Below are 26,111 nucleotides of genomic sequence, written 5' to 3' on the forward strand. Positions count from 1 at the left end.
AGACAGGAACAATAAAAAGAAAGGAGAAGAGTGACCACAGGTTGGCTGCACCAACGAGTCTAGCAGATAGGGGCATGTCCTCTACCAGGTAAGTCATGAAAGTGTCCCATTAAGTGGATATTAGACATGAAAGAGTAGAAATGTATCCCAATCTTGTTTCAAGTTGGTGACAACCCCACATAGCAAACCTTGAAGAGTCATTCATTTGCAGACTAATTTGTATTGACACAGTGGATGTGTCTGCATCCACTGGTTTTATGTTTTTATTTATTTATTTATTTATTTAATTATGATTGTTGTGGCAGCATTTAGTCCTCACAAACACTGATGCTTGTTGGTGTACTCACACAGAAGCCTCTAAAGTCCCTAACGGCTCACAAAAAATGATCATCCATCATCCAGAGTCTAGGAAACAGTCTCACACAAACACACACAAAACCTCCACACACAGATGCTCGGTATTGCTGAGGGAAAACAAACAATACAAATGACAGCTAGAAGCCTTGTTATAAAGTCGCGGTCCCTGATTAATTGCTTTCATTTATTTTTCCAACTGTATCACACAGACAATGCAAAGGCTTAATTGTTCTCCTTGAAGTTTCTTGACTGGTAGCAAAGAAGAAAAAAACAAGCCTTACCAGTTCAAACACAAACAAAACACATGCAACATCATATTTATATAAACAAAAAAACATTCTGTTGGGTAAATGGCAAGAGATGTTTGTAATTAAAAACAGCAATGAAGCATCTTTGTGGTTTTAGGGGGATGTTTAGCTGCTGAGCACAGCAAATTGCCACCTGCTTATTGTTTACTTGGCTAGAAGTGCCCACAGGCCTCCGCAGGGAGGGAACGGCTTTTCCCCCTCATTCTGTGACCTCATATCTGTGTCAGGCATTCAAGAGCAGGCCCAAGCTAGAGTACAATGAGCAAGGCCGGCACAAAACATTGTGTTCAAAGGCCTTCAGTGAGGCTGGCCTGTGTGATGACACTTGCTGTTCAGAGGGCTGACTGTCTCGTTCAGATAAAACTGCAAACAACACGAGCATTCAGGCTGGTTTTACAGTATGGGTGTTGATTCTTTCAGGTGTTCTTTACAACCTGAATGATTTTTGGCAGAATTTTAACATTACAATTGAATTCTTTCCTGTTATGTGCAATCCTTGTTTGTCCAAAAGTTTTATTTGTCAGGAAATTTTTAAACATTAAAAAGATGTTATTAAAATAATTGAGCATAAAGTTATCACTGTACTGCCACTACCTTTTCCACTCTCATTTTTCTTTTTTCAGCTTATGTAATGATGTATAAGTTCAGTGGCAACCCCCATGATGACATCCAACAGCTGCATGTCACTGTATGATGATGTTATTCACCTGTTACGTTTTTCTACATAACACACTGTTGGACACTATAGATGTGCTCACTCATAAAGAGTAGTAAGAGTGGAGGATGGTGTTCGGCAGCCGCTTGGTCAGGGTTTGATTTGGTTGGGATTTGAATTTATAAACATGGTTAAGATGTTATCTCATCGTTTTTTAACCCTGAGCTGACACGCTGCCAGATTTTTAACTTGTAGCAGTTGTAAGAATTGTAAAATATAGCTACTACAAAGTTTTACTTCAAAGAGAAAATAGAAGAATTAATTAAGACAAAATGGATGGACCTGTTTTCATTTACGTCCACGCAGAGGTCATTAGCTCATGTGTAGCTTAGAGTTGTTTCAAATCTTTAGATTTAAAATAACATTCAAACAGCAATGCTTGTTTTATCTAATACTTGCCTAACAAACATGACTTCTCAGTCTCTTGGACTGCACTGTGTGCTGTGCTGAAAAGTGTGAAATTAATTTAAACACAGCTCCATCTATTATGACTCAGCAGTAATACTTCAGTATAATAAGCTGTTTAACAGGGATCTAAGTGAAGCTTGTTTCTGCTCTGAGCAGTATGTAAGAATGCAAACAAAACCAGAGGGTAAGATATGAAGCACTTTGGGCCAAACTCAGCTAAAAGCATCCTTTGACCTCTAATCTGTAAGTCCCAGTGATGTTGTGCTGCTACTATCAAACGATCACATATACGAGTCTCAAACTCAGCATGTTAGCACAGAAGTTTATGCTTGCTAAAAGATTAATTATAGATTTTGAGATGGCTGGCCGAGCCTGGTGTTGCAGGATGTGATTGTGTTGCTGTTGCTTTGTTGTGACAGCCTCTGAGGGTCAGCAGGACTGCTGGGAAAAACTAGGCCTGCTGACAAATGCAGCACTGGTTCTTGTCACCATAGAAAGAAATCATATGATGAAATGTGTTCAGGATGTGCTGGTAGCCTGTGGCTGTTCTGACATAGAAGATTTAGCAAGGCTTCAGTTTATTTATAACAAAAACTAAACAATGACTCTTTAAGATCTAGCCAAGTTCAGTTTATTATAATTCCAATCAGTCAAGTTAGTTAAAGTTGTATTCAGACTTTGACATAAAAAGTTGGTTTCATACTGAAACCTTTTATTCCCTCCTCTTATAACCTACTGTCAGTAAATTGTCTCTGTGTGAGAGGACAGTTGTCTTGTGCTTGTCAGTGTACCTGCTGATTTAAAGCAAATGTACTGTATCTGAAAGGACAGTTTGTCTCTGTTGGATCCTCAGGCAGACGCAGATTCTGCTGCTGCTGCCAGGAGACCTGCTGTAAGGGAGCCTAGCTCTGGACTGCAGAGGCTATAAATAGCTCAGGCTGTCTTTCTCACAGGCAACACCCACCACATTACCCATGTGATAGAACAGCAGCACAGAGCTAAACATCACAGCAGCATGGCACACTGTGCCACATTTAAACAGTACAAGCCCACTGCAGATTTCAGTCATACCGACTCTCTGAGAGAGAACAAGTGTGGATGGAAGATACAAAATCTGTCTGCATAGTCAGATAAACACAATCATTCAAAGAATTATATGAGTTAATCATTTTTGGTCCCATGAATCAGCAACAACTCAGAGCTGTGGTTTTAATAACAACTAAAGCATGGCTTGATTTCTTGTTGGTAATGAAATGGAGCAAAAATTAATAGATTAAATACAATAGAATATTTTAACCTGTTCGCATCGCAGTGGGTCGTAGGCTTTGAGTGTTCTTGCAAGATTTCAGGAATGCCATGGAGTTGCACAATCAAGTTCTTAACAAAAAAAGCCTACTTTTTCTACACAAAAGTTCCACGGACATTTTCACATAGTATGGAGTCATAAGTATAACAAAATCTGATTTGATATAACCAAATTACATCCTAAAATCCAATCTGTACATGTAAAAAATAGATGTAAAGAGAATATACCTGCTGTTTATCCTCTTGTTCAGATACTTGATTGTGTACTACGATTGTTACTGGGGGAAATCCACTAGGGGGGTTATTACAGAACACAGGGGACATAGAGTTGCCGAATGTGGAAGATGTGAACTCAATATTTGTAAGGCAACCATTATAGCCTGAGAACACACTTGCTTTTAATTACGTATGCATGTTTATCTTGGCTTTCTCCTAAATTAATGCTACAAGTTCACAAGCTGCAATATGTGAGTATATGTACATGTAGGGGGCCTTGTAGGGACCAGTTTGGTCAGATGACAGCCTGCTTGGTTTACAGGCCTTATATACCATCAATGATACCACTGCTGTGATATCAATATTAATTAAATATAACCCTACTCTTTTGTCAACGTGTTTATCATGTTATTCATACCCTTCAAATTCAGCAGCTCTATCTGCTCTGAGTTTCCTAATATGCTTGGAGGTGAAATCCTACCATATTAGCATAGTACAGAAGCAAGGATGTGAACAATAATGTTCACAATGAACTGGTTGACTATGCAAACATGACGTTAAAGCTGCGCTACTGAACTTCTATCCCTCTATAATCAACTTGGGAGGATTTTCGCACTTTGGGGACTAATTTGGGGTTTGTCTTGCATCCTGTCTCTTCTCTGAGATCTCTCAAATCTAGCCAGTAAAAGTCAGTCTGATGTTTACTGTTGCGCTGCCACTTTTTTCCCCCTCTGATAATGTCCTCCTTGGTTTCTTTGATGATTCACCCACAGTGCAGGTCCAAAACAACCAGCATGTTGATATCCTGTTGCCCGTCTGTTGATGTAGTGCTGTAAATGGAAATACAGCTGTCATGTGATGCTCCAGGCTGGGGGGGAAAAAAAAAAAAAAAAAAGTAGTTGAGTTTGGTTTCTCAACCTTGGGATGCTGCAGGACAAAAACAAGCCCAGAAAGAACTTAATGCTATCAAAATGAATCAGGAGCACAGAGTTTTAAAGCCAGAAACTTATCTAGTATTACTTAAACCTCACAGCTGGTATGAAGCTCATCTTCTGAACAGATGACTTAAACCTCCATTTAACATGTTTACTGTTTCTGTGGCCAAACAACTTTATTTGATCTCCTCACATTGTTCAAAAACATTGTTTCTGACTCAATTCCTTTTCGGGACAAATTTGTCTTGATTTCACCAACAGCTACAAAAAATACCACAAATACTTTAATGAAAACGCAACATTTTTGGGAGGTTTACTTTTGCATGAAACCATCTGCCCTTGAGCTAAATTTGTTGGGTTGGCAAGTCCTGGATAAATTGGGAGTTGTTTGAAATGTACACCACTTGTACAGCTGATTTATTTCAAGTCATTTATCTTTTTAAATCTCTTTCCTGACTCGTATTCCCCCCCCTCTCTTTTCCTGAAGGTCTTTGAGGTTACATCTGATGATCTTAGAAGACAAGCCAGTCTGTTTGCCTATATTTATGAAACTACTCCTTTTTGACCCAGAACACAGACTTAAGATCAGAATTTCCTGCATTCCTCTCACTCAGTTGATCCTCATGTTTCCATACGTTGCCTCTCTGCAGCAACAGTTCCTCAGCCTGTTGTTGCTCAACAGTCTGAACTAACAGCTTACAGGATTTACCAAACCACAAAAGGATTACTGCTGGAGTCCTGCAGGTTTACAGTCCTGGCAGACAGTAAAATAAAAGAGGTGCTCCTGGTTTGTAAACCTTACAGCAGCTGTGTTTGTGAACTGCAGGACAGTAGTACAGCAGTGCATTTTAAAAATGACTTGAATTGAAGGAATGTGTCATTAACTAAAAACTCATCCAACATTTTTCAGAACGTGACTTTCTTACCCTCACCCGCTGCTCAGGCTTAAAGTTACAGTAAAGCTAAAGTTGTTTCCAGGTAGGAAAATAAGCAAGAATTCATCATCAGGGGTCAGTTGTAACTCGCTAACATTAAGATGGAGTTTATGGTCTCAGACGATCCCTCAGAGGATGCGTTTGAGCACACTATAGCCCAGATTAGGGATTTCAGTAATCTCCACACTGAGGTTTTAGATTACACTCATTCATTTACTTGTAAATCCAGCAATGCATCTACTATCACTCTGTGTGGGGGAGGTTAGAGGTTAGTCTGGGCTGTGATTTACAGACAAGTGACAGAATAAAGAAAAATCTGAAGCCACAAGGTTGACATGACCCCCCTTCCTCCCACTTTCAGACTAAATGTTCACTGATCAACTCAATAATGAGAAGTTTGTCATCTTTATCCTGTCCTCGTGGACCAAAACATGAATGCAAAATCTCTGAAAACTTAAGAAAGCATAAAATTTCACATGCAACATGTTCTGTTGGCTATCAGTTTGTTTGCATGGATGAAAAATTTCACGTTATCTCCTGTACCAACAAGTATTCATTCACTTCCTGGAAATCCCATTTTTGTCACTCTTGCAGGTGAAGCATTTATCTCAGTAATGACTGATTAATCAGTCAATGACTATTATGTAAAAATCAGCTCTTTCCAGGAAATAATCCTCAGAGGAAAAACAGCAGCTGAAATAGCAGAAATGTAACACCACTCAGCTTATTGATCCGTAAATAACTTCCCATTTCCCTCATCACGACTGCCTGACGTCGTCAGTACAGTCAATACACAGAGAAAACCATACAAACCACAGTCACGCTTTATTCTGTATTAATGAGTTGAAATATTTATTTCAAAAACTGGAAAAATAAAAACAAACCCACCAACATAGTTTTAGTATAATATACAAAGACATATTTCAATGTTGCTATGTGAGTATTTGTTTCTACAGTGTGAGGCAGTTTGAAAGGCTGGCTGAGCTGGTAAAACTACAGACACAAACCCAAAAGAGACAAAGAAAGGTTAATAAGGAATATTTGGGCAAAAAAAAGGAAACCAAACATCACTCAAGGTGTGTTCAATTCATCATTCAAGACACTTGAGATACCACTGAAAGTAGATTTTCACGTCTTTTATGGTACATTTTGTTTCATATTACAATTTCTAATGAAATTAACATTTTTTTCCAGGTCTGGAGGAAGAGCGAGAACAGCTAAAACTGTTATCAAATACAAAGACCTGGAGTTAACAGTATGGCAAGTACTTTCTCAACACCTGGTAGAAGCAGCAAAATGATGACGTGAAATGGGAAAAAAAAATGTCTTCACGGTTTTTTCTTTTGTTTTTGGAAGAAATATTGGAGAAACTAAGTGAACAGCATCTGTTAAAAACCCAACATCACACCTTTTTAGACGCGCAACTGAAGCGGAGCCTCAAAACCAAGTATGTAAAGACACAAAATCTTGATCAGCATTGTGAAACAGGAAGATGGTGAACAGTGTTGGCTTGAAAACAAACGCATGCTCATCCCATGGCTTCCACAAAAAGGCATGAACAGTACCCAGAGAGTTCACTGAAAGCTAGTTAAAGAGTCATTTCAAGAAAGTCTCAGCAGAAAACTCAGTTAAATAGCCTTTTCAGGAAGGAGTGATGACTTGGATTAGTGATGCGAGGCGTTCATGTGCACCCTTTTTATACCTGTACTTCAATCGAACTGAATCTTTACTTGGAAAGATCCTAAAACCAATGCAAGATTAAAAAGAAAGCAAAAGATTACTTCCAAACGTAGAAGGCTTTCAGTTTCTATACACAGCTACCTGGTCTTAGGGAAACTAATGAAAACACTGCAGTCTGAGTACGGCATACCAAAATCCTAAGACCACCTGATAAACCAGGTAAATTCTGTTTGTTTCCTTGATAAAGGTTTGTGCAGTGGAAATGCCTTCGATTCTCAGACAAGTATGATTAAAAAAAAATTAAACAAGGTATTTATTTGCTTCTTGTGCAGATTTATCTGACCTAGCAATCTTCATCAGGAACAGTGGGTCAACAGCTCGAAACAAATTCATCAGTAAAAGGGTCTTCAGCTTTATTAACTCTGTATTACTGATCAGCAAGGCCTCACAACACTACAACTTCTTTCTGTTTAAAAGAAAAGGTCAGCCTCTCATTACCCTGTTCTATAAATTAACAGTTTTAAAAAAAAAGAAGCAAAAACAGAGGACATCATAAAAAGTAAGCTCATGTTAGTGTTTGAGAAACTTCTCCTTGATGCACCACTACCTCGTTCAGTGTAAGACGAGGCAGGCGGCAACCTAAAAGCTCGCCGAGTTTGAAGAGTTTCCATGTGAACATGTGTTAAAGTGAAAACACAAATAAAAGAGGAGAGGAAGGTTGCTCATGTTAACAGTCACGGTCGTTACAATGGTGAGGACGTGAAAGGCAGAAAGTCCAGTGAACCAGCCCGTGAAGCTGTATGGACTTAATAAGGTGATAACTCACAGTGAGAAACGAATAGGAAGGAAGTTGGGAGCAGGCGAGCGTGAAACTCCAGTGACAGACAGAGCTCCCGCAACTTTATATGCTCAGGACGTAGAACAAAAAGAAACAGGAAAAGTGGATTCATGCCACCTATGTTACACAGAGACATGAAGTTCTGGCTGCCCCAACACCTGCTGCTGTGAGTTTGGCCCCTGTGCGGTGCTTTCCAGGATGTCTGGAGTAGAACTTTATGTTTATAGCTTCTGTGCTGGGACTCCTTGATGAGGGCGCCGTCATTAAAAAAAACCCCAGAACAATAAAGACAGGTAATAAATACTTGGCACAACAGACAGACTTCACTGGTGCTTTTCATCAACGCAGTTCTGGAGGACAAGCAAGCGGGATCTGAGGCTGGAAAGTCAGGGTGTAGGTTTCCTTTTACTCTTCTGTCCATTCGTTCCTCCGTCTGATGCCGCCTGTGGCCGAGCCCTTGGTGCGGGGCTTTGTGTGGAGGAGCAGGTTTAGAAAAGAAGCACCTTTTCATTTGGCTTAGATGAACAAACACAAGAAAAAAAAAGTGAGACAGAAACAGGTTTCTATAAATAGAAAGAGGCAGACGGGAGCCGGTCTTGTGATGGTTGAGGGGGGACGACAGGGAGGGGTGGCCGAGCTCACCCCGTGCCTGTGGACGAAACAGAGAAAGATTTCAGACGTTTTCTTTTGCTCTGATAGTTTAAGGTATATTTATTGCAACGAGGTTGGGATTTCCCCCCTCACCCTCCTCTTCCTCGCCCCAGCCCTCGGCTACACCAGCTAGTTCGTAATGCTTCTTCCTCAGCTCGCCAAGACGCTCTCGCTCCTTCTGAAGACGGGTCTCCAGCTCCAGAACCAGGACCTGGAAAAAAAAAAAAAAAAAACAGAGGACACGTTTCATTTACACATCATGGACCTTCCTGGATATCCTCGCAGATATTAATTTTCTTTTCATTTCCATCTCTGTGAAAGCTCCCTATAACCCAGTAAAAATCATTATTTACACAGGTTTGACTGAGAAAAACTCTGAGGGATCTTCAAACAGGAGTTCTCTGTGCTTTCAGTACAATGAAGCATCTGTGTGAGAAGGTCCAAACCTGTGTTTTTCTTTCAGTGTGGGCGAAGCAGAGCCCCAACAGACAGTTAAGTGCTCATATGAGGGTGAAGTTCGGCTTCTCAGAGGATGAAAAACAAGGACTTTCATTATCAAGCATGAGAGTTTTATCAATCAGAACAAAGTAAACTATTAATTTGTAAAAAGAAGGCTGCCTTTTGTAATTAGGGACTGTTCTGAACTAAGTACGATGATGGGTACCTTGTGAAAGTTTGTCTTTAATGATGTTAGTCTTGATTTAATCTAAATCACACGTTTAAGACTCACAGCTCAAACCTTATGTGGGTTGTTTGTTTCTTTCTCTGCCATTTACCTGTGCGTCCATCTCCTGTCGTTTGATCTGGGTGAGAGTCATGCTGGAGAAGTCCATTGTTTCTAGAAACAGTAATAAATCAAATCTTTACTTTTTCTGTGACCTCATCACATTCTTCCAAGAAATCAAAGCGATGAAAATATGTGAAAATGCAGATCCTAGTGCTCACCTGTATCTTCAATCTGGGATTTCCCAGACTTTGTGGAGGCCACGACAGCTGCGGTGGCCTGCGTGACGCCCCGAGATGCCTGCTGCAGACGACGCAAGTTGGAGCTGTCTTTGTCTGCTTTTACCTGAAGAGGGAAAACAGCTGTGATAATATGGCCTACAGCACGGGGATGTTGCTTATGCTTCAACTTCTTAAACAGCATCTGTCCAGAAATTACAGAAAACACCCGGTCCCAGGTGTAAAGAAGATAAAATAAGAGGTATATGTTTTGCTCACCTTGGAAGCAGCCACCAACTGTGCTGTGCTAGCAGCTATTTCATGTGAGCATACCATCAGTTCCTCAAACTTCCCTTTGCCCTGCACCACCAGGTCAGCAGCATCACTGCAACAGCACATACAAGTTGAAGCTTGGTTTAAAACACAGAATTTATTAGATTCATATTTTTAAAAGTTTTTTTGCTTATTTAGAAGCTTTTTCACGCTTACACCATGACTGTAGCGCCCCATCCAACGGCTTTCGAGGCAGAGATCAGGCCCTCTGTCCAGCGGGAGTTCTTGACATAAAATTCCTTCATGGAGGCTGCCCCCTGGTGGACAAAAGAGCAATAACACTATACAGTTCACATTATACTATCAAGTATGAGCACAAGGATGGCCATGTTCAGTCTTCTACAGAACAGAAAGAAGTTAAAGTCCTCCACAATTTGCAGGGAATAGATGTTTGACAATAATCACACCCTTATTTCCTCAAAAATGGCATTGCTCACCCTCCCACTCTCCACGATGTCCCTTTGCAGATCTTTGGAAGACAAAACAAGCTCCCTGATCGCTTGCATCAGCTCAGTGCAGGAAGCCAAGATCCTGCAGGGGGCGACAGAGCACAGACGCTGACATTCGATAACTCTACAGCTCATGTAACAGCGGTACCTCTGTGTCATTGAACTAGAGCATCACACAGATATCTTCCTGCTTGATCTGGCCCAGTTTGTTGAGGTCTGGGAGTAGTGCAGTTAAAGCACATAATAATTCTGAAGTATGTAACTAGGAATGACGTAGCTTTTCTTTCCCTCATTGTGGGAGGTTCATGCTTGACTGATGCACCGCTGACCTAAATACTCTGGAGTCATTTTTGTAGCTGCAGCACTTATGCAGCAGATACTGAGTAAATAAGTTTGCTTTTTGTTTAGTTGCAATAAAAAGTTACACACAGAGATGAGAAACAGTTTAACTGGATCACAAAGGTTCAAACACTAAAATCAAAGAACAGTGATGTGGCAAACATTAGATGTTACACCACCTTTAGTTGGCACAAGCATTGCGGACAAATTGATTCTTGACACATCAGCACTCCATGTGTCCCTGTCTTAAAAAGTGTTGAAATGTTGAGACTGATGTGTTTACTTTACTTTTGCTGTTTATTGCTTTATTTGCAACTTGTACATTAAATTCACAAATAACGGTCAGCGGCTTAAATCACTGCCTGAGGCAACTAAACTGTTTGGTCAAGTGGAAAGTTATGCACAGTTGTCCAATTAGGCAAGTGAAAACAAACACAACAAACTAAATTATTTGTTTCTGCCTTACATCCACCCATCTACAGACCACAAGACTTGTGGACCAATCGGGGTCTGCTGTTCTGATGATGTGGGATTAACTATTTTAAAACACACAGCACGAGCTACCGGCTGAGTTTGGGCTTGAAATACCACGAGTTTTACCAGTTTTTGTATCTGGATATGAAGGGGAAGGTGCTAATCCATAAAAATCAAGATTTGTCAATCAAAAGGTATCTTCACCCTCGAGTGTATCCTTCTTAGGTTCCTCTTTAACTCAAGTCATTGAAATAAAAAAGTATTTAATAAAACATTAACTGAAATAATAATCAAGAACGACATACTGGACACAGTCCATGATTTCACTCTGAATTTAGTCTGGTGTTTCTGTGCTAACAAGTGATGTTGCAGAAGAAAAGCGATTCCCTACGGTTCCTCACAGCAGCTCTAATCTGAGTCTTACCGCTCGTTGACCTCCATCTTGATTCCCGTATCAACTGCTCGAGACTTGTTCAGCATTTCCTGTAAGGGCGTTCAAAGGCATGGGAAAGAAAAAAAAAAAAGACACTATGAAGTTAACACTGCTCTGAACTAAGACAGGGGGCAGCAAGTTCATTTAAACATATATATGCTGTTCTCTTAAGGCCACAGCTAACACACACAGACCCAGTAACTCACCTCTATCCTGGCAGCTGCTGACTCCACAGCAGCGGAAGTGGCAGCCATTTCCTGCTCCACCAGATCTCCAAGCTCCCCCTGCTGCAGCTCTAAACCCCGAGGACGCAGTTTCTGGAGTAATGAAGGTGCAACATGATGTTTACTGAACAAGTCAAACACCAAAGAGATGTTTAATATGAAGACGTCGCCAGCTGAAACTTTATTAAGTATAAAATATGGACCTCTGCGGTGGCCAGGATGGCCTCCAGCGCTGCCTTCAGCTTGCCATTGTCTGCTGCAACCAGACTGTCCTGCTGCTTCATCTGTCCCAGCAGAGCCAGAGCTTCTGCCCCACAAGATTTCACGCTCTCTGATAGGGCTGACGGAGCAAAGACATGGAGGGTGGATACATTAATGTCACCCAAATAACAGCAAATGAAACGCATCTAAAGAAAAACACCAACATACATCCCAACATGAACTGTACAGCTAGGGAGTGATGATGGCTGCTCTGTTTTTATGAAAATACCAAATTAACTCTTCCCTGCACTCTGACATGTAAAGGTGGCATTAGAGTCTGCAGCTGCAGTGTTAATTAAACCGGCATCCCTGCAGGCACTGTGTCAACTAACAGCTGAAACGCCCCCAGAAGGGAGGAAGAGTTAAACTCACCTCTGGAGCAGCTGTCAACTTGTTCTTTTTTCTTTTTCTTTTTTATTTTAGATGCAGCTGTTCTGCAACAAAGTGTAGACAAACTCATACCTGCTGCCTTTAAATGTTTAAAAAATGTACAAGAAAACCAAAGAACCCTCCATTAATCCCACAGTCTTGGCTGCAGACCGCAGTTCAACCCAGATTCAGTTTGATGTGTTTCTTTCGTTGCGGTATCGTGGCTGCTGGCCAGAGCTCCATTACATTCGCGCATGTTTAGACACGCCATTTCCGTGGAGAACAAAAAACATTACTTGTGTATGAAGTCAGAAACTTTGTTCTCTTCCTGGATGTTTTGGCTGTTACTCTGAAAGAAAAACATGACTGAAGGCTATTTCTGGTCACACTGAGAAAGCTCTGGCATGACGCTTAGATTAACCGTATGGTCTGACTCAACATGAGATTACTGGCTCTTTCTAAACACTTTCATGTCTAAAATAATTATAAGTGAATGAAGACAACCTTACATTGGGCTTTAAGTGGCTGATAAAACAAACAACAACAAAAAAAGATAAAATTATGCTTGAAAAGCAGATTATATCTACATGAAATCAACTGACTACATGCAACTGCTCCTTGAATGGTGAGAATAGCTGATTAGGTGTTTGGCCATCAAACATAGAGCAATAATAAAAGTGAAATAAACAACAGATAAGTAATGTAAATAGTATATATTGAATAAATAAATAAAAAACCCCTAAGAGGATAATAAGAGATTAGTTTGCATACAGAGTGCAATAATAAAAGGCATTTTGTTCGTTGGCCCAAATGAAAGAGGTGGTACTCTATAATTGAGTGGGAAAACTGGCCAGGCTGGAATTACAGATTTCATGTTGTTGTTTGCCATTAAGAAATACACTGTGTTACCCACAGGCGATGTTTCCCAAACAGTTCTGGTGCTGTATCTTTGCATTGTTTAAAGATAATCTATAGAGCTGCTCATCACAAACCTGAGTTTCATAAAAACTTTATTCTTCAGTAAACATGGTTTTCTTTCCACCAAAACTTCCTCCTTACTGAAGACATGGAGCACATCAGGATGGCTAATCAGACATGTCAGGACATGCACATGTCTGACTCACCCAAAGATTAATGTCTGGAGACACATCTCTATCTCTGTTTGCACCACACACAGAGACTTACCATCAGCTTGTTCCACAGGCACCATGTGGGAGGTGGCACTACCTTGAACAATGGTGTCGCCCACCAGGTGGCCACACTGGGTCACCACTCGCACTAGCTCTGACAAACCTGCGGGAACCAAAACAAGACAAAGTATTAAAAATACACCAAAAACTTGTATGGACTTCCATTTTCAGTTCTACATAACAGCAGCAGATGCAATCAGAAATGGTTCGACAGCATTTAGCATAAATACATTAAAGTACTTGCATCTCACCTGCGTTGTCAGCCAAGAAGGCCTCCCTGGTTTGATGTAATCGGCCCACACAGTCTAAAGACGCTTGGCATCTTGATGCCAGATATTCTGCAGAGATGGAGAGATGTGTAAGAATGCAGTCATGAGCGTTACCATGCGTGGTGCTAACAGGTGGCCCTGCACTGTGCTGCCGATTTTAGAATCAACTTCTGACCTGCTGAACTGGTGCAGCTGATGTGTGCCGGGTCATCTATCTGAGCCAGCGAGTCCTGGATGATCTTCTCTGCCTCCTCCAATGCTCCCTGCAGACTGGACCAGCGAGCCGCCTCTAGCTGGCTCTCCAGAGCCTGCTCCCTGCTCTCCTGTGGAGGAAAACATGCTTAGAGATAAAGCTATCTCACACACCTGCCTTGTTCAGCTTTCTGATCTACTGCGGCTTATTAAGGTAGGGTAAGACAATTTTTCACCTTCTCATTGAGTTGATTCTGTAGGGCTTCGGCCGCCTTCACCCCGCTTTCCCTTTCAGTTGCCAGAAAGGTTTGGACTCGCTGCAGCTCCTCCCCCTGGGTTGCCAGCTCCGCCTCCACCTTTGACAAATTCTGCACCAGCTCGGCTTTCTCAGACTCCAGGGAGGCCAGCTGAGAACCGAGCACTTCACTTGACTGCATCAAAGAACATAAGATGGCAGGAAAAAAAAAAAAAAAAAAAGATAAATAAGAACAAAGCTGCTGATAGAAGAATGATTTTGAGGAGGATGTGGTCAGATAAAAACATAGATGTCAGGACATGTCAGGATGTGGTGAGATATCAGTGCTTTGACCCCACAATATAAGAGTTTATCTTAAGCCACTAGTTATAACAATATTCTCTAAGTTGATTTATGAGGAGAGCTGCGGAGTCTCCAGAGAGGCATGGGTTAAGGTCAAGTTTACAATTTAAAGGCAAATTGGGAAGTTGTGGTTGTGCAACTTGGTTGCAATACAGTGATGATAAATTACAGCAGCAGAGTGCAATTACAACATATCCCTTTTGTCTTAGATGAACACGAAATGAAGGAAATTTGGGACCTTTAACTATTAACCTTTCTGCAGTTATACAATCATGTGTGTGAATTTAAAAAAATAGCTGAAAAACTTACAGTCTGAGCATCAGCAGGTCCAACAGAAAGGAAACATGAGCAAGAAACAGAAGTTAAGAATGCCGTTTTTATGAAAAGAGTCAGTAAAAGCTGAGAAATGAAGACACATGACAAGAGCGATGAGACACGAGTTATGTATGAAACACACTGTGGGGGATTAGAGAAAGATCGAGGAAGACAGAAAGGGTGACAGTTACAAAACTAGGACATCAAGAGTGGGAGGTTGGAAGACACAAAAGGTACAAGGAACTGCTTGTTTACTAAAAACATCTGAAAGTGAAAAGAAGGGAAAATCAGTGGAGTTAGCAGGGGTTGTGAGGGTTAATAGTATGAATTAAACACATTAAAACTAATTGGAAATCCCCTCTAAAAAATTCTTCTTCATCATTTTGTCAGGACAGAAGCATCTAAGATCCTATAATTAAATGCTCAATTAAGATGGACCAAATAACTGTGTTTACATAAGCAGCTGCTTGGATGAGATTTCCCAGCCTCCGTGTTTTTAAATTGCTCTTTTCTGTCTCGCTTCTTATTTTATTTATTTACTTTTTAATAAATGCCTTCTGCTGCCTGCTACAGACATCATTTTGGCATCTTCAGGTCCTCACTTGTGCAGTGATGATAAAAACAGAGAATTAAGAATTTGCCAGAGTTTCAACAACTTCTCTGACAACCAAATCAATCGATTACTAATGGCACAGAAACATTTTACCCTATTAATTCTCTCTGAAGCTAAAAGTTTTATCAGTTTTAACAGAAAAATTAAGGCATGACAGAGAGATTTTGAGATAAAGAATAAATTTAGCAGAAATTGCAAAGGGGTTATTTCATGCACACATTCAGACGGAAGTTCAAGAAAGGCCAACTTCTGCTACTTCACTGTCACCTCTAATAGTCAAGATCTGATACTCCTTCCTGTTCTCAATACTGCAGATGAGCATTTTAAAATCTGCCTCATCCAGGACATATTCAACCTTCTTTGTATGTCAATATGCCCTATAAGTACAGATGCAAAAACTAAAAAGAGGAACAGCAGAGTCACAAGAATTATGCAAAAGTGGGTGTGAATGAAATCATTAAATAATGATGGCTACAAACTCCAGCAGTACATTTTTAGAACTCCTCCAGACTGAATTATTCCATTAGGATCAACCGGGTCTATTAGTCAGGTGGAAAAATTAATGTCATTAATCTTTCTTTTGCTTCTTGGAGCAGCTGGTGCTTCTTCAGATGCCTCAAACCTGGGGCATTTGCAGGTTTGAGACTTTAAAGATGTATAAAATGTGTACAAAATAAAAAGAGCTTTAAAGAGTGACCTGCTGAGTTGAGGCCATGGTGGTCTTCAGGGAGTCCAGCTCTGCCCGGGTGGAAACCACCTCATTTTGGAGCTCTTGAAGCTGCTCCACCTGTTCCCTCTCCTGAACAATAAAAGTCATAAATCTTAGTTCAGAAAGTTCAACAAACAAAAGCTGATGACATTTATATCATTCTCACCTGTGTGTCAGCAGCTTCCTGTGCAGCCTTCACCTTCTCTTGCATCTCTTTCCTCACTGCCTCCACTTCATCCTGTGCTGCTCGGGCTACAGTCATCTGCCGGGTCACCTCTGCATTCTGCACACACAAAAAGATGCAGGAATGCAGAAAAAAAAAACACCAAAATAATCAGGACTGAGGTCTGATCCTCAGATCGGAGTGAATGAATTATACTTAAGAGTTTTACATGTCCTCACCTTCCTCAACAGGTCTGCATGACTCTGAACCAGCTCTGTGTACTTCTCCTTCAGTTTGGTGTAGCGCTGCTCGTTAGCCTGAGCTTTTTCTGGTAAAACACAAAACAAAAATAACGTGTAATTCAGGGGTAGGCAACATTAACAGCTTATGCAGCAGTGCTTCTACCCTGCACGCTACGTCTGCAGGTGTGTCCGTGTGCTGTATAAGTAGAAGACAGAATCCATTGTACTCAAGTAAAACGCTGCCTTACTCTCAATCTCCGTCAGGCTCCGCTGCTCCTTCTCCGTGTCTTCCCTGACCCTCCGCAGATCGTCCAGCTCTGCCTTCAGGAACTCACTCTCTCCAACAGCCTGCAGCCTCAGGTGGCTCTGCTCTGCAAGCTCCGCCTCCAGCTCATTGATACGCCCTCTCAGGGCCTGACACAACCGACCACTCTGGTGGTGGACCAAACAGCAAGAAGGGAGAATAATGAGATGGATGGAAGGCTTTTTTGTACACAAAATAAAGTTAATAAACATGTCTCTACCTCCAGTCTGAAAGACTCCAGCTCCTCTTTTAGGGCACGGATTTCCTTCGTCAGCTGTTCAATCAGACGGTCTCTGGAAAACAAACACACAAGCAGCATTGTCATAACTGTTGGCCGTCTGTCTCGAATCAGTGACTGATTTCAGTCCACAATGTTTCCACTTGTTGGAGTTACGTGTTCCTGACTCATATATATATATAAGCAAACAAAAGCAAAGCAGAGATCTATATCTGTATTTATCTAAATGCAAACAAGTGTTAAAAGAACAAATGTTTTCTGGACTTACAGAACAGGGGAAAAAAAGAAAAAAAAAAAAAGAAAGAAAAGTACACGCAGTAAATAAAGAAATAAATAAAAAGGGTTAATATATTTAATCTGAATTTATAAGGGCACACTTTGTTTTCCACTCCTCCCAAACATTTGAAAAAATGATCTCAAGGAAAACAAGCGCTGAAGCTGCAAACAGAAAATCCCTTTTCAGTCAAAAACGGAAACTGAGATAATTTCATGGCTTTGCTAAGTGATGCTGCAAAAAACAGCACTTTCACTTTATTAAAATCTACTGGTGGGTCTGTCATTTCTGGTTGCACCGAGGGAGGTCTGAAAAAATATTTTATCAATTCAAATTCACATCAAAATTTCCGATACAAAGTGGTACAGATCACCTCCACACTAAGCCTCACAAGTCATAGGATTGATTTCAGATTTCTGAAACTAAACAGGAAGCATCTCTTAGGCCATCTTCTCTGTGTCATTTGAGCCGCAGGTTGAGTGCTGACCATGCTGGAGCTCTGCTCTGCCCGAGTATTGTTCACGTTTTTAATGCATTTACACATTTGGATGAAGTTTACAGTCAGTGCATGATTATTTTCACCATACTCCTGTGACGAAACCCACTTGTCATCCTTGCGCATGCCATTATGACTGTTAAAGTTGAACGGATCAATAGCAGCTGAAGTGCCAAACAGATCATCAAACTTTGTCTCCACGGGAGCCTAAAAAGTAAAAACACACAAAGCTGAAGGTAGTTGAACATATTAGGGTTAAATTTCTGGGCTGATGTTTCTCGTATCTTTCATAATATTTATGATAATTGTAGAAAAATGTGAGTCAACCATTGCAACTTGTCATTTAGTCTTAACTTTTTGGGATAAAAAACTTCTCGTTGAACTGTGGATCAAGTTAATATTATGTACCAAATTATCATTTTATTTAATTTTTCCACAAAAATTACTCAAAATTTCAGACTATATTAAAAGAGTATTAGTAAATCTGTTCCCATCTTATTGCATCTTTTCCCTTATTTGCTTCCTTTATTATGTTTGGCAGATCAGACTGGAACCACACACAAAACCAAGCAGGCAGTCAGTCAGACAGCTACCGAACTTACTGGCAGCACAGGGATGTCAGTGTCCACCAGGTCATCTGTTTCTACCACATGCTCTGACTCAGGGGACGATGACTCGGCCGGGATCACAACCACGGGGCTGATGTGTTCTGACAGTGCGGATGCACGCAGGAAGTTAGGAGGGTTCTGCAAGAATCAGGAAGCACAAGTTGGATCAAGAAATTATCTTAAATGCACCTCATTATCTTTCAGATGCACACCCTCCTTTGCATGGAGGAATATTTTTACTGGTGGATGTTTGTGGACAGGACACGGAAAGGTATGTACACACACCTGAACATTTTGTGTGTTTATGTTAGTTAAGCAACATAACAACTATAATTTTCTTTTTAAAAAGATGATGTAGTGAGATATTGTATCAGAGACTGATCTCTGATGAACTAATCCAGAAAGTTGTGTGGTGAGAAAACAGTTAAGCATTGCAGAACCTGTGACAACTACTATGGGTGACCTTGTGGTGCAGGTGAGGTTTAAATGTGGAAAATGTAAGACGTAGTGAGGGCGGTCATCACCTCAGGCAACTGTGGAATCTGAATGAGCCTCTTGAAATACTGCAAGTTACTGGAGCGATAGAATAAACTCTTTAGCCTGAAACCCAAAGGAGATGAAAAAGAAGAGGAGACAATGAGTGAAAATGCAGATGGAGCAGAAAGTTTTAAATCAACATGGTCATCTGTTCCGGCTGGTTTTCAGCCTGTTTTTGTACTGTTCTGTTTTTTTTCTAGTGAACTTCATACTTCTTAAACTGCTCCTGGAAGCGATCTCTGTGGCCCTGGAGAGTGTCGGCAGGAAGGCCTGTGAGAATGCACAGAAAACAAACACACCAGAAGTGGTCAGGAGTTATGCAAGTGTGCATATAAACAAACACCATAAATGAATAAGTGAACGCACAAGTGTGTGAAAGGATTTGTTTAAAAATATCTCCACAACTCAGAAACTAAACCATGTTTTATGAAAACATTGCTGCATGTTTGAATTTATCATGGGGCCTTTGAAGGTTTCATGAGCCCAAGGGGTCAGAAAAATTCCTGTACTGATAAAAAACATTTAACCCACAAGTAAAGTGTCACATATCTGAAGTATCTGAGCACATTATGACCAGAGCCTGAAATTTGACAACTAAAATAAAGTCCTTCTAATATTCTCGTGATTTCTCTTAGAAATGTAGAAAATTTACCTTTGAAACTGCAACATACCAAAACAGTGTGTCAAAAAATAACACAGATTCCAGCAGTCAGAGTTTTAAACCTGAGTTACCCATCCAAACGTACAAGGTGAGACTTTTTAGCGAGTTTCATCTAACATTAGTAGAACTTTTTAGCCATTTACTAAGATGATGACGCAAATAGGTCAATAGTCAGGAAATCTGTGGATGCAGAGGTGGAGCACATTTGCATATTCACACATCTACACATACTAAATAAGGAAAAGTGAAGTTGGATTCAATGCCTTACCTGGGGAAAGAGACACTTGTAAGTATATTATTAAGTATATTATTTTGATTAGAAGAGATGAGTCCTCCTCAGTTTAAGTAGCTAATGCTGTGACAGTGAGTTTATCATGTCTTTCTAACATTTGCTGTTGTTTTATCATATATAATATCTCAGACTCTAAGGCCCTGCAATGGACCTGTTCAGGGTGTACCATGCCTCTCACCTAGTCGCTGCTGGGCATAGGCAATAAATAGATATATGGATGTAAGGATGTTACATTATATATGAATATTTGCACAGCTACAGCTGTGTAGTTTGACCTGCTGAGATGTGAGACTCACAGGAGTGCAGCTTGAACAGCAGCTTGACGGTGTAGTCATACAGATGGCTGCTGTCCAGGATGACTTGGATGAGGGGGGCCAGGCGACACTGACCTGCCGCCGTCACCGACACCGACCGAGACATGTCAAGGGAGCTGAATACTGAAGATGGACACACACAATATAAATACAAACAAATTCAAGCACGCACCAGGCTCATCAATTATGATTTTATTAAAATAACTCAATAAACTCAGACCGCCATGTTTTTTTTATATCCACTGCACTGCCTCGTTTGCAATTAACCAATAAAGTGTCTAGAAGCAACACACACACACACACACACACAGCTCAGTCTTGATTAAAAACAAGCAAAAAAAAGCAGCAACCTGAACACTGCGAGGATTGTCTGACTTCGTTATTACACGCCTCTTTTTTTCACTGCTGCCTTACTCACATCATTCCTGAAGTCTGGCCCTGAAAGTCTCTAAGCAGTGCAGGCGTGGTTTCCTGCATGCTCAAAGTACACACTCACACACACATACACACACACTTCTTCATTCCCAAATGATGTGATGCATTTAAATATATCAGACCAGAGGACTAAACACAAGCATTGAGATTTAGATGTAAAGACTTAGTGAACAAAGCTTATGGGTGGTTTTTGTTTCTAATCCATCTGATAATGGAAAGAGCCATGTTAGTAAAGGTTATCCTGAGATGTGCTTTTGGCAGGCATTTTAATTTCTTTAGAAAGAAGGAGGGGGAGGGGAGGTGCAGAATAAAGGGCATGATAAACAGAAACCTGAATGTAATTTCCACCTCATTCATGAATGGAAGTGCACAGCCTGTAAAGCATTTCTCCTGGGCTCCTGGTCACATCCCAGGAGTCTATTTTTAACCAGCTTCACACTTTAAGAGACATTAACCTCAGATGACTCAGCCAGACAACGAGAGCTACAGCACAACCATACAAATCAGGTTGATTTCATTAGCCTACGTCTGTGTGTCACAGTGTCTGTTTCTGTATCAGTCAGATTGTGTCTTCCTTTCTGTCAAAGCATGAGCCTGCATGCATTAATCTGCATGTGTGTATGCTCAGATAAGAACAGCTGGTAGCACAGAGTCAGGCCAGAATAACTTACCACCCAGGAAGAGGTTGAGCTCACACTCCAGGTAGTCGAACATCTCCACTGTCAACTGGAAGCTGAAGGAGAGGAGAGCAAGGATGCTATCTAATATGCTTTTTGCTGCAGTGAGTAACAACTTTAGGTTATACAAACTTTTTGTCCAACCTGTGGGTCACACATCAGACTGAGGACTGAGCCTTATGCAGCCTTTGAAATTCCCAATTAAATTATCTCATTAGTTGTATCCATCAGTGATGCTTAGAGTTACTTGGCTTATTAAATTTTACATTTCAGGTCATGACTAAAGTCTTTAATTTCACACTTTTTTCCCCCCTGTGTACCATAAAAACTCATTAATATGACCTTCCTGGGGCTTGCACAGCACATCAGCCATGCTCAGCTGGAAAGAACATGGATAAGGGCAGCAGCATGCAGCACTCACAAGTTGTTAACATCGTTCTCTCCCGCCTCGTCGAGCTGCCTGTTTGACATCTGGAGGTTGCCGGGGAAACGAGGGTTCTAAAAGAGAGGATAACGGCACAAAACTTTAAACTTGCAATGGGACATCCATCTGAGATGACAAGTTTTTTCACACTGGTATCAGGTTCTGTATTATCGGGACACTTTTATAAATACTGAGTACGAGTACACATACATAGTATCGTACCAATATCCCTAAACTATATATATTCTTCGCAAAAGGGCTGAATACTGGTTTGGACATCCAATGTCTGTCCATAATATGTGGGACTGTGAGCAGGAAATCAATCCAGGGACTCTGTTTGCAGTCCTCAAGAAGATGTTTAAAGCTTCTGAGTCCCTCAAAGCCTCTGAGAACTAAACAAACTGAAGGTGAAATCAGATCACCTCAGTCTGAGGCCTTTAATGGGATCATGCCCCAGTCCCAGATCTGTACCTACCATTTGCTTTCCAGCCTAATGCGATTTGCTTTGGCAGTTTGTCCTCTGGGCTTCTACTTTTAACGTGTACTCCTAAAGAAATAAATGACTATTCAGAGCTTTTATTAAGTGAAACAGCTAAGAAGCGCAGCATTAGCTGAAGTAGTGGCTACACTGCTGACGTCCTCTGCTGCTGCTGACCCAGCAGATCAAATCAGAACACAACTCTGGCTTTGTATTAAACAGACTGTTGATTGAATTTACACAAAACCGCAGTATTACAACCTGTGCAAACTACTGAAAACCTGTTTACTGCCTGGAAGGTTGATGACTTGATAACACTAACAGAGGCATCAGCTTGTACTCATGGTCACTGATTGTAAGAGAAAACCAAAAGGTATTTTGTAAGGTATTAAAAGGTATTAAATAAGGTTCATAGTTATTTTAGAGGCATCAATATTAGTCCTTTGTAGGTTAAAAGATCATCTGACACCGTCTTTAGATGAACTAATTAACTGGCCTTAATGAATGAGGAAATTATTTCACACAATAGTTGAGCATGATGGCTTAAAATGATTTAGTATTTAGCAGAAACTGGCAACAAAGAGGGAGATCAAAAGGTTTTTGATGTTAAACGTTCACGTTAAAACTTTGGGTCTTAAGTTGCATCTGGGTAAACTGTTCCCACAGACAACCTTGGATATATTAGCTTCCAGTCTTCAGCAGACCAGCACTAAATGGTGAATTACATCTCCCTGTGATAGCATCCAAATTACCTCTTGCTCCCTCCACAGTTTGGCTCAGCTGTCTCATAAAAAGACAACATTACAGATACTTCAGAGGCCATTAGAGTTAAAGCTGGAATTTTCTATGAGGCCGCATCCCCCTTACCCCCCTCCCACTCCCCCGCAGAGACACACCAGCACTAAAAAGAGAGTCTGACGCAAAGATAATGAGTGATGAGGGAGACTGGTGCGGGGTTTTATAGGCCAGGCCAACTCACTTTGATGTGAAACTCCATTTTGGTGATGAGCAGTTTGAGGTAGATGCTGCACAGCTTCCCATAGCCTTCACTCAGGTGACCCTGAGAGAAAAAGAGGAAAGAGATGCATCAACAGAAAGAAAGAGAGACGTGATCAAAGGCAGAATACAATCGACTTCCTGCTAGAGGACTGAAGTATTGTCTGGGTAAAAGTATGTGAAGGAAGCACTTTTATTTTTTTAAGGAAATTAACTTAATAAACATGCAAACAATGATGTAGGATGTGCTTTGTCATACTTCAGGGGTGAAAATTTGAACTACAAAAGCTAAGACTCTTCCTTCGATGAGGATTCTGTACAAAGAAAAAGTTTGTACAAAAAAAGAAAAGAAAAGAAAAAAAAAATCTATTGCTATTGCTTTCAATTTCCGTTTTCTTCAGTCCTGGAAGTGCAGCTGGTAACACTACAGGAAAGAGAGACCACAGCTGGTCACAGAGACCAAACTTCCTAGATCCTCCACCCTGGTGACACCAGGAAAAAGTTGGAAGTAAATTCAAAGGAACATTACGACCTTCGGCCACTTGGTGCTGCCTAACATGAACAAGACGTGATTCTTTGGGACTAAATAGATTTCATAATAAATGTTTACACAATAAACAATCAACAACAGTTGGGCTTCTTATCTTTATAAAGCAGAAATCAATGCCAACAGAAACTACTGCTGAATACTTCGCTTGAGGTGAAAACAATGACTTGCTCTCTGCTTTGAACAGCTTCAAGTTTAGGCTGCCCATAAGCTGTGGTTTGTTTTCGTTTATTCAAGTAAGCAAAGACATAAATTCAAAGGCTATTCAGAAATGAAAACCCGAAGTGAGCACTTTGTCACAAGGCCACAACTGTCAGACTGTCCACAGTTCAGCAGTTCACTTAGTAAGCTGTGAACTGAAGCTGCTACACTCACTTTGGTGTAAAAGTAGCCTCCCCAAGCTCTGTACACAAGTTTGACAGCCAATATGCCTAATATTTATCCGTTTCTGAGTATTTCTATGGCTTTTGTGGCCTTTTAAATGTGCTTTTAAGTAGGAAGTAACGTACTTTGAATTCCAGCTGAGCTGAAAAAGGGCACTTTCAGTCTCCAGTAAGAGCATCTCCACAGCTAAAAGCTGCTGCTTCGTTCAGTACAGTCAATGCTTCATTGACAGATACTACTTCTACTGCCTCTGGACACATAGAAAGGGGTTGTCAAAAATAAAGTGTTCACTATCATCATAAGCTACTCAGACAAGATTAAAGGGATAGTTAAATTCTAAGTGGGCTTTCATGGTGTGCTTATCCTCGGCCACTTTATTAACAATAATACATTTAAGTGGGATGCTTTCTGTCCAGAGACAAAAACAAAAGTATTAGCACAGAAGCTAAGCAGTATACTGCTGTTTTACAATTTTTAATCTACCCTCCTTTATATCAACATTTAAAAACATAACCGGGTCTTCAGTAAAGAAGATTATTTTTAATCATGGGATAAAGCTATATTCCTTAAACTTGTGACAGCATGCCATAATATGATGCATGATATTAAACAATAATCTCTGTGTCTATGCTTACCCACATCCTGCTCATATCAGTTAAATCAGCCTTGTTTCTCATGGAGTCCTTTATCACCTGCAGGGTCAACAGTAGAAACAGACGAGCATTAATTTAACACTCATGCTGAAGAAATGAATGGCAAATATAATGAAATGAAGAGCAAATAATGGCAAGTTTCCTAAATGATCACATGTATGAGCGGAACCAGTGAGTCTTCTTTACATACGTTTGGGTGTCCGTCTCGCAGCAGCTTGTGGAAGACATGGCAGAACTTCCAGCACAGCACCGCGTTGCTGGAGAGAGGAAGTCGGTTGACCACTGCCCAGAAAGTGTGGGCACCCTTCTCATGATGGGTCCCCAAGATGCAAGGTGACACAGTCAAGGATCAGGAGGTCACAGATTAGGGTACGTTTTTGTTTAATGCTAGTCTGGCTCACAGCTGATGAAAATTAAACCACACTTGTGGTGATCCACATGTTAAATCTGAGAGCTAAACAAATCTTTACCAATCATCATACAGAAAACCTATATATTTAATATGACTTTGATATGTTGCATATCTTGCTCCATTACATGTGGCATCTTATCTTACTACGTTAACACAAGAGAGTTTAATATTTTACAAGAATATATATATATATATAATTCAGTGATGTTGCGATTATGCAAAAGTGTGTAAGTCACACTGTGGCTTAAAAAAAAAAAAAAATCCCCACGATCTTTCTTTAATGAGCCTTTTGTTTGTCTCACCTCTGCAGGATTTCAGATGGCTGCTTTGTGTCTGATAAAACAGAAATGGGGAAAACTCTCTGTACAGCTTTGTGTTTTCTTTTTATCCATGACTATACTAGCTCTGTAACACGACCACATGCAGAAGATGAGGTTACACCATGTTTGTTGTTTTGCACCAAAGTAACCCTTGCACACACATGGAAATAAACAATTCTTTCCCTTACACACATAACACAATACAAGATGAGGATATTCCTGGCATGCTTCTCTTTGACAGCAACCTCCTGTGTGTTGATGGCCTTATTGATGCTGACAGCCTGCAGGGAAAAGAACAAATCAGCCTACTGTTTTTTGCCTGAGCATTTCATTACAACTTCTGACATCCTTTAACCTCTCAGAAAGTTGCTTTTTTTAAATGCATGGAGGAAAGGATGCAGCAGTGTCTTTTGGAAAAGGTTGATTGACCCATTTTCTGCAAAGTTAGTATTCAAGGCAACAGCCTGAGCTTCTTGCTGCTTTTCAGGAGCCCTGCAGCCTCACAAGCAAAAAACTGTTCCATCAAACTACGTATGTACTAATATCTCTTTTCACACAGAATATAGTCACTTAAATAATTTAACTTAAATGTGACATG

At 40.6% G+C, this 26,111-nt stretch overlaps 1 protein-coding gene across 4 annotated transcripts in view; it reads right to left on the reverse strand.

Annotated features, from left to right (window-relative positions):
• Positions 1-6,012: 6,012 nt before the first annotated feature.
• The window catches only part of hip1 (huntingtin interacting protein 1), a 37,716-nt gene continuing 17,617 nt past the window's right edge, over positions 6,013-26,111 (reverse strand). For 2 of the 4 annotated variants that reach the window (XM_041995572.1, XM_041995574.1), the window contains exons 2-32: positions 25,731-25,794; positions 24,972-25,114; positions 24,764-24,820; positions 23,181-23,261; positions 21,721-21,797; positions 21,294-21,355; positions 20,170-20,310; positions 19,133-19,190; positions 18,908-18,983; positions 18,378-18,521; positions 17,885-17,982; positions 16,988-17,060; positions 16,712-16,895; positions 16,461-16,549; positions 16,225-16,341; positions 16,047-16,148; positions 14,731-14,733; positions 14,060-14,254; positions 13,807-13,954; positions 13,614-13,700; positions 13,358-13,465; positions 11,746-11,882; positions 11,525-11,635; positions 11,310-11,368; positions 10,061-10,154; positions 9,780-9,880; positions 9,570-9,675; positions 9,294-9,417; positions 9,125-9,186; positions 8,442-8,559; positions 6,013-8,346 (exon numbers count right to left, since the gene is read on the reverse strand). In XM_041995572.1, the coding sequence (XP_041851506.1) occupies positions 8,336-8,346; positions 8,442-8,559; positions 9,125-9,186; positions 9,294-9,417; positions 9,570-9,675; positions 9,780-9,880; positions 10,061-10,154; positions 11,310-11,368; positions 11,525-11,635; positions 11,746-11,882; positions 13,358-13,465; positions 13,614-13,700; positions 13,807-13,954; positions 14,060-14,254; positions 14,731-14,733; positions 16,047-16,148; positions 16,225-16,341; positions 16,461-16,549; positions 16,712-16,895; positions 16,988-17,060; positions 17,885-17,982; positions 18,378-18,521; positions 18,908-18,983; positions 19,133-19,190; positions 20,170-20,310; positions 21,294-21,355; positions 21,721-21,797; positions 23,181-23,261; positions 24,764-24,820; positions 24,972-25,114; positions 25,731-25,794 (3,030 nt within the window). In that variant the 3' untranslated portion in view covers positions 6,013-8,335. Of the gene's footprint in view, positions 8,347-8,441; positions 8,560-9,124; positions 9,187-9,293; positions 9,418-9,569; positions 9,676-9,779; positions 9,881-10,060; positions 10,155-11,309; positions 11,369-11,524; positions 11,636-11,745; positions 11,883-13,357; positions 13,466-13,613; positions 13,701-13,806; positions 13,955-14,059; positions 14,255-14,730; positions 14,734-16,046; positions 16,149-16,224; positions 16,342-16,460; positions 16,550-16,711; positions 16,896-16,987; positions 17,061-17,884; positions 17,983-18,377; positions 18,522-18,907; positions 18,984-19,132; positions 19,191-20,169; positions 20,311-21,293; positions 21,356-21,720; positions 21,798-23,180; positions 23,262-24,253; positions 24,370-24,763; positions 24,821-24,971; positions 25,115-25,730; positions 25,795-26,111 lie in introns of those variants that run through there. The other 2 variants (XM_041995573.1, XM_041995575.1) reach the window with 2 other exon arrangements.

Source organism: Melanotaenia boesemani, chromosome 9 (genome assembly GCF_017639745.1).
Source record: "Melanotaenia boesemani isolate fMelBoe1 chromosome 9, fMelBoe1.pri, whole genome shotgun sequence".
Classification (NCBI taxonomy): Eukaryota; Metazoa; Chordata; class Actinopteri; order Atheriniformes; family Melanotaeniidae; genus Melanotaenia; species Melanotaenia boesemani.